This window comes from Pseudorasbora parva, chromosome 8 (genome assembly GCF_024679245.1).
Source record: "Pseudorasbora parva isolate DD20220531a chromosome 8, ASM2467924v1, whole genome shotgun sequence".
Classification (NCBI taxonomy): Eukaryota; Metazoa; Chordata; class Actinopteri; order Cypriniformes; family Gobionidae; genus Pseudorasbora; species Pseudorasbora parva.
Genome location: NC_090179.1, coordinates 30,403,419 through 30,412,258, shown reverse-complemented (window position 1 = coordinate 30,412,258; position 8,840 = coordinate 30,403,419). Strand labels below are relative to the sequence as shown.

The following is an 8,840-nucleotide window of genomic DNA, read 5'->3' as shown; positions in this document are numbered from 1 at the left end:
TTGACAACATTCAGCTCGTTTTAAAACGGTAAGGAACATCACGCCAGTCCACCATGCAAACTTATTGAATATATGTTGTGATTTCCAATTTAACCAAACAAGAAAATGTGGGTTTGACAGAAACAAGTGTTAAGATATGTTGGCCATTTCACTGATAAAATAGCACCAGTTTCTAGATGACGTTTAGCACGACATATGTCAAAATGAATATGTGTAGAGTTATTGTAGAGTCTTGATGAGAGGAAACTAAATCATTTTATTAAATAATTTTTGGAATTATGTGGAAAATTTGATGTAAACTAACCAGTCAACGCCATTAATTTTTAATGAATGTGTCCTCTCCCTGTTTTTCTTCTTATTCCTCAGATTTAAGGTGCTGTATAAGATGTCTGTTCCCTTCTCCAACACAAACCTGCGGATTCCTAAAGGCTTTGGGAATTTATTGGAGGGTCTTGCCAGAGAAGTGTTGAGAGACCAGCCTGAGGACATCCCTACTTTTGCGGCTCTTTACTTCACAGAGCTTCTTAAAGCCAGAGAAGGTGACTGAGATGTTTCCTTTGATACTGGTGTTTAACGTTACTAGTTTTTGATGACATTTGAATTAATCATATATTATACAGTATGAGTTAGTCATTACTGGACACAGTGTATTATTCTTTTGTCCAAGATAGAAATAATTTTGTTTGCAATGACTACTATTATTAAATCTACTATAATCAATACATTGAATATAATATTTTGTTCTAGAAAGTGGCCTAGACCCAGCAGAGTGGGGTGCAAAGTTGGAAGATAGGTTCTACAATGATCACTCGTTTAAGGTATCTTAAAAATAAGACAAAACTCTCAGAACCTTTAGATTATACTAGTTATTTCTTCTAACATGCATGTTGTTGTTGTTTTTTAAAACAGGGCACAGCAATACAAGGAACCTCTATTTCACCTAAAATCAATACAAGGTGTGTGGATGAGAACATTTGATTTTCACTCCTAACAATATTCCAGATGAGAGAAGAATTTAAGTGACGTGAAGACACAGTGAGCATTTAAATGAAAATATAGACAATAAAACTTGTAGCTTTGGTTTAAATTCCTTTATTGGTTGTACATTCTTGCAGTGCAGCAGGTTTAAAACATTATTACAGGATTAAGCTCGGCAGGTTGCTCTGTCTCTGAGGCAGGGCTTCGATCATTTGATCAAGCTGAGGGCGGCTTTCGGACGATTGATTGTAGTGTCAGAGCACAGATATGCATCTGGGTTGTACATTGGGATTCATTTATTACTCCTGTTGTACTTGTTTGGGCTTTTATTTATTTGTATTATTAATCACTGGTGCATATACAGTTATCCTTGCCTTCTTACGTGTCAATTTTCAGAAACAACGCTGGCCGTTCTGAATCTTTTGGAAACAATGAAACCCAACGTTCTGCATTAAATTACCTCAACACTAATAAATCAGAGAACACTGAAGTAAAGCACAAATATGAGTTAGAAAAGAAGCTCGATGAGGAATCCATTGAGAGGGAACGCAGACCTGCTGAAGATATTCCCTATGTGGGAACAGCAGATGTTGATATATGTGCTCAAGAGCTGAAGGACCCCAGTGGGATTCCAGAACAAACATCAGAGGTACTGAAAAATGAAGAGGTCTCAAAAGAAGAGCCTACACCTCTGCCTTCCTTTGGTGGTCTAGCAAATGTGGATGTATGTGCTGAAGAGATGAGACACCCCTCTGAATCTACTGAGGACAACAGAGATATGGGAAGCCCAAATCCGTTGGCCCTGAATGGAGAAAAGCCAGAATCACAAGATGAATCTTTTGTTGAAACCCCTTCACATATTGAGGCATTTGTAGGCAAACCACCAAATGAAATGTCTGATGATGATGATGATGATGATGATGATGGCCATGCTGAAGAGGGAGCCTCAGAAATGGTTGGCACTATATATGAAGACACTGACTCAGAGGAAAAGAGCACTGGGCAGATTTATGTAGAGGATTCAGCTAAAAGTACAATTGAAAAAGATGTTATTGAAAGTGCAGCTGAAGCAGTGCATGAATCGGAGGAGCATATGGAAGAAAAGGATAACTTACCAGACAATGGTGATCACGAAGAAACCAATCATGAGTACAGCAGCATGAATGACTTTGTAGAAGATGTAGCTGATTCCACATCGGATATCACTAGCAAATCACTGATGGAAATGAAAGATGCATATATTGATTATGGTGATGAAACATATGACAGTAAAAGTGAAATCATAGATGTTCTAGATGAAGTTGACCATCAGTGTCCAACTCCTTTAGGTGAGCATGATGCTGAGAACAGCACTGATGAAAAGAGTACATCTAAATATACTGATGCAATTGAGGAAGACCTTTTAGAAACCCCAAAGCCAGTTTCCCAACCAAACAACAGTGAAACTGACATAACAGAGAATATGATAAGCAATGACATTTTAAATACTGATGTAATGGATGCTCTTGAGAATGATCTAAACACAGAGAATGTAAATGAAGGAAGTGATCTTGACAGTGATGGCTGCGATGCTGAAGAGATGGATCCAGACGTTTATAACATGCCTCAGCAAAACATGGTAAAAATTGAGGATGAGGAGGATGATGAAACCCGTGATATTGAACCAAAGGAAGCTGAAGAGGCTGATCCCATACCTTTAGAGATAGAAACGGAGGATATCGGTAAAGAACATCCTACAGGGTCACAAGAACAGACTGAAAACACTGAGAATGATGCAGATCAGGAGGAGTATTTGGAGGAGCAAGAAGATAAAAGCCAGGAATCGATACTTGACAGTGAGAACCAGGAGAATCCTGATGGCAACGAACAAAAGGTAAGGGTTTCTTTTAATCCCTTCCTATTTGATAATCAAAAAATATGGTATTTATATAAAAATATAGGCTGCGTAATTTATATTTCATACTGTGATAGAAGCCTCATTCTAAGGCTGGGTGATTAATCCAATTTTATTTTGAATTACGTTTTTGGCTCCCAACTATTATTAAATATCATTGCCATACAACAAGTATTGTGCCCAAGCGGCAACCTCCTGCGATCTCTCTTAAAGCCAATACAGAAGTGACTTAAACTGCAATTCCTAAACTGGCCACTAGAGACAGGCTCTAGAAGAGAGCAGAATCTCATTGAGCCCTTTGTTAAAATTTCCAACTTTACAGCAGAAAAAAACATGTTTACAGCCTGGTACAAATTGTGGTTTTGGCCTATATGGCTAATGTTGACCTTCATGACAACTGTGAGGGGGTGAATTTTTTTATAACTCATTTGTTTACGTTATATAGGGCCTTAAAGTTCTGCATAATAAAGGGCATGGTTACTTTAGTGACAGGTGGATAGCCTTTTATCCGCCGTCTATAGTCATTGTGTCATCTAAGCTCCGCCCACATCCTGCCCTTTTGCCCATTTTCTGTTATCCGGGAGTGACACACGATGATGTGTTCGCAAGATGGCAACCCCCAGCTCGCCCCTGCTTTGAAGGGTTAGTTCACCCAAAAATGAAATTTATGTCAATGACCCTAATGTTGTTCCACAGCCGTAAGACCTCTGTTCATCTTCGGAGCACAGTTTAAGATATTTTATATTTTAGTCCCAGAGTATATGCAGTCTATGCACACTTTACTGTCCATGTCCAGAAAGGGAATAAAAACATCATCAAAGTAGTCTATATGTGACATCAGTTGGTTAATAAGAATCTCTTGAAGCATTGAAAATACATTTTGGTCCGAAAATTCGGATCGCCAGTGTCACGTGATTTCAGCAGTTTGGCAGTTTGACACGCGATCCAAACTGCTGAAATCACGTGACATTGGCGACCCGAATCATTGATCGATTCACTGATTTATGACCATTTGAATCTTTATTTGAGGAACACGGAAGAGAAGACAATGCTGAATAAAGTCATAGTTTTTGTTATTTTTGGACCAAAGTGTATTTGCGATGCTTCAAGAGATTCTAATTAAATAACTGATGTCACATATGGACTACTTTGATGATGTTTTTATTCCCTTTCTGGACATGGACAGTAAAGTGTGCATAGACTGCATATGCTCAGTTTGATACTGCATTTGCACATTTAAGTTTGCACATTGCGTGATATCCACTGACATTCATGAATTAAAAAAAAAAAACGGCAACAGGACATTGTGTCAAATGATAAACAACGGTTCCCACTGCCCGTCATAATAAGATTAAGTAGGCTAAATATAAATTCATATTAAATAAAAGTAAATAAATAAAGTCTGAAAGTAAAACAAGTAGCCCTAAATTAATGATCAACTAGCTAAATGAATAAGAGACACTGGATATGCTATCCACAACTTTCCTGCGAGTCTTAGTGGGCGTCGCCATGAGACTCGATACTTCCGGTTGACGGTATCTCAGTTCCGGTTTAGCACACATTACAGTTATGCTGCGTTCACACCAGATGCGAGTGACGAGAATAAATAGCGCTGTTCGCGTAAACATGGACGCGTGAACATTTTGACTCCATTCACTTCATTCACTACACAACAGACGCAAATTTGCATCACGGGAGGGGCTTCTGCCAGGCAGCGGCAGTCGTCAGAAGGACGAGCCGAGTTAAAGCTGCTCTCGCTGAGGTTGATGACCGCTGAGCGCCTGGGTCTCTCACCTCAGAAACCTACTTGCTTCCATAAACCGTGCAACATCGATTTGCCGGCGCATGGACGGAAGGTAAATCTTGCGTGGATCATAGGAACAGCCAAGCCTACCACACAGTGGCAAAATGTGTGCACCACATAACTCAGGTAATCGCTTAGTGCTACAGATATTAGTAAGTTCTTGTAAGATAGTCAGATCCATGCGACCATCTGGGACATGTGATCATTTTGCCTGAAGCGGTGTTGTAAAAGTCTACTCCTGAATCCTCATAATACAACCAAGTGTTTAGCTGATATTCAAAAAAGATTCAAAAAAGAATCGCACAAGTCAGAATTCGGCTCGAAATCGGACGAAAATCGCACAGTGTATGCCCAGCTTAAAGGGGGGGTGAAATGCTGTTTCATGCATACTGATCTTTTTACACTGTTAAAGACTTGGAATCCCATACTAAACACGGACAAAGTTTCAAAAGTTAAGGTGGACGTTTGATGGGAGTATTTCTTTGTCAAAAATACTACTTCCGGTTAGTCATAAGTTTCGGCAAGTTTTTTGAGATCATGCGCCCCCTTTGACGTTAATGGGGGCGGAATTTCCTTGTATGGGCCGGACAATTCTACCGGAAGAGCGTGAGAGAGAGAGAGGGAGAGAGCGAAAGCAACAGGCTATGCCCATCAAAGCGCTGGCTCGTAGGCTGCTGCACAGGTGATGTGCACAACTAACAATGTCACCAAAAAGTGCGTTTTTGGTTGCCAGACCAAGACAGTCCTGCATAGATTCGCCAAAAACCCCGCGGTAAGGCAACAGTGGATGGAATTTGCTTTTCTGGATCAGCAACTGAGTTGCGCGAATGTTTATATCTGTTCGCTGCATTTCGGTGCCGACTGTTTCATAAACAAGGCCCAGCTCGACGCCGGATTTTCCAATCGCCTAATGCTGAAGGATGGAGCAGTCCCAACGATAAAGGTCCCAACGGTAGTACCGCAGGCGGTGAGTGAGACTGCTTCAAATGTCTGTGTTTTTGCCTATGCTCATCAAGTAGCCCAAACATGATCACGTATAGTTACTATATATATTACTATATATAGAAATTGATCAATGGAGCATGCGATGTGTAGTGCGTGTACATTTGTTTAGCTGGCCACTATATGTGTAACTTTATGTTTGTGTATTGTAAAAGCACTCCAAACAACAATACACAAAGAGTGGGGAAATATGTTGAACTAAATAAGCACGCTTCTTCATTTAAATGCACTACTATTCCGTGTCTTTCTATGTAAACACTAACTTAGCCTGTGCAAAACCATGTCTACACAAACCACGCGTAAACACACAAACACACGTGCACAACTGCACTTCCCACATGTACACCTTCAAAGACAAAAATACGACGATATAATTCAAGTATAAATATGTAAATAACACAAGTCGCTAAGCATATTATATAGTTAGTGTATAACTTGTACCACATAGAGACGTCCTGCTCTAGTCGTTTTTGCTGCTGCTCCTGTTCAACTGCAGCCTCTGGGTCTGATTCCGGATCATAGATGTATGGCTGTATCTGATTAAAAGCCATATTTTTAGTTTGAATAAAGTTTTTCCCGCTGTTAGGGATGACACAGCTTTACGACGCACTCAACACAATAGCAGCGGCGTGCACACGTCATTCTTTAGCTCCGCTCACACGATACGCCCCCACCCGCTCTGCTTTTTTCGGAAAGACTCGGAACAGCGCATCTTTCTTATATAATTATTAAAAAAATAAAGACTTTTCGGAGATATGCAGGATGCAATGCTACTCTATAGGTACTCAAGATTGACATGACACTGACTGAAACTGAGTGTTTCACCCCCCCTTTAAGTGTTATAACTTCTCAAATTAATTTCTATGAAAGTTAAGCTTTTTAATTGTAGTGTATGTTCTCCAACTCAGTCACAGTAACCCAGGTGGCTTTGGGAGTGGCCTCACAGGGCAGTGAAGCATTCTGGGAATTGTTGTCTTTCATCCCAATGAGACAAAAATACATTTTCTGTCTTTTCTCAGAAGGCACCAAATTCAAAAATAATTTCACATTTCTACTTCATTAATGACCCAGTTTAAATACAGATTCATCTTCCCAGCGCTTAAGTACCCCCTTTAATGACTCACCCTAATGTCGTTCCACACCTGTAAAACCTCCGCTCAAGGGAATAAAAACATCATCAAAGTAGTCCATATGTGACATCAGTTAGTTAATTAGAATCTCTTGAATTAAACTAACTGATGTCACATATGGACTACTTTGATGATGTTTTTATTACCTTTCTGGACATGGACAGTAAAGTGTGCATACACTTTCAGTGGAGGAACAGAAAAGCTTTCGGAGTAAATATAAAATATCTTTGTTCCGAAGATGAACGGAGGTCTTATGTGTGTGGAACAACATCAGGGTGAGTCATTAATGACATAACTTACATTTTGGAGTGAACTAACCCTTTAAGTCATGAATATGAGCTCATTGCATTTGAATTTTAACTTGAGAGGACGTTCATGTTACATTTTTTTATATTTTTTCCAATTGCTAGCACACAATTTTGCAAACTAGGCTGGTTTTATCAAAATATTTAACACAATTCACAAAACCACGCACCCAAACTGCGAAATACCTCATATATCTTGCTAAATGAAGCACTGCGACCAAAACTACATATAGCATTAACAAAATCAAACTTTTGCATGGAATGGTACACACTTCATTCATATTATCAGATTTTTGCCTAACCAACTACACACTGTTGTGCATAATGAACAGCACTCTCATCTTTGGGCTTTGCCATAATACTAAAATATAAATATGTGAAGTTCAAATTGTAGAAAATTATTCAGATTTTTCACATGCACAGAAATATTTGCAGATACACACACAGATGCTGTTGAAACATTTATTATTTAAATTTTCACCAAACAAGTCAGTACAACATAATCTCAGCAGATATATTTACATTGGACAAAATATGCTATCAAAAAACAGTAAGTGAATTATGGGACAAATTAATTAGTGGGATAATTGTGAGTGAATTATGGGATAATTTTCATTTTTGGGTGAACTATTTCTTTAATATTGACCGAAATAATCATGATAATGAGTTTTGCCATAATCAAACAGCCCTTTACTTGGATACAGACTGGTCCTTTTATTGTTCCAAGTTAATAAGTAAAAATAAAATCTTCAAGGACATGTCTGATCAACAGCATGGCTCTGTTCCTCTCTGGAGGACAGTGATTGAAGATGTCCCCGAAATAGTCCAGCTGGTGAGTACAAGACCGCAAGAGGGTCAAAAAAACTCAAACTAAACATACATCTTACATCATAGAAACATGATGCATACACTTAAACACATGTTTAAAACATTTTATAAAGAGATGTTCAAAAAGGTTTAGATCTTTTACCAAGAGTTCAGAATAATATCCATTATTGCTTCTTTAAAGGGGTTCGAAGGAGACCGATTTTGTGGTGTTTCCATGGAAACATTTTTCCAGACATTTATCTGGCGGAGAAACTGATCTAGATTTTGGAGTTGTGTGATTTTCTAAAGAAACATAATACTGTATGTACCATATGTTTCACTTTTCAATCCTCAGTCCGAAGTGCAGTTCTTCAAGTTCTGTAGGGGTTCATTAGAGACACGCACTAAAGCAAAGCTCTCTTCCTCTCACTCCAATGTAGGTCATCTAACCTGACCTATATCAACTCTTGTCCAATGACTTTATATGCTGTAAGAGGAGCAAGGGAATCATGTAGTTTCTATTTTCAGGAACAATATTCATGGCTGTCATCAATCTCTGGCACAACTGTAAAGTCACCTCATCTTCTTGGAAACTCTGTTTTAACAGTTCGATGCTCTGTGAACCGACTTCATTAGCTCACCAGCCTTACACATCCAACAGATGCCAAGAAAAGAGAAGTGATATTACAGCACAGAGCTCCATGTTCTCTCTTTAATCTTGGGTAGGAGGCAGGAGATTGAGCAGCGTTCTAGAGAAATAAAGGGCAATGGATTTACTGTCTGTTTGTCTTACTCTACAGTATATTGCCACAGGGTGGAGGAGGAACGGACTGTGTGGGACTGACTGAGATGTGGGGAGCTGCTTCTAGTATTTTCTTAGCTTATGATGATAGCCCTCAGCTATATTTTGAGCTGCATAT

At 39.1% G+C, this 8,840-nt stretch overlaps 1 protein-coding gene across 1 annotated transcript; it reads left to right on the top strand.

Annotated features, from left to right (window-relative positions):
• spa17 (sperm autoantigenic protein 17) lies at positions 1 to 3,574 on the top strand. The gene is made up of 6 exons (XM_067450804.1): positions 1 to 28; positions 367 to 539; positions 748 to 818; positions 910 to 956; positions 1,375 to 2,851; positions 3,569 to 3,574. Exons 2-6 carry the CDS (start codon positions 386 to 388, stop codon positions 3,572 to 3,574), a joined length of 1,755 nt encoding a protein of 584 aa, XP_067306905.1. The 5' UTR covers positions 1 to 28; positions 367 to 385.
• The last annotated feature ends 5,266 nt before the right edge of the window (positions 3,575 to 8,840 follow it).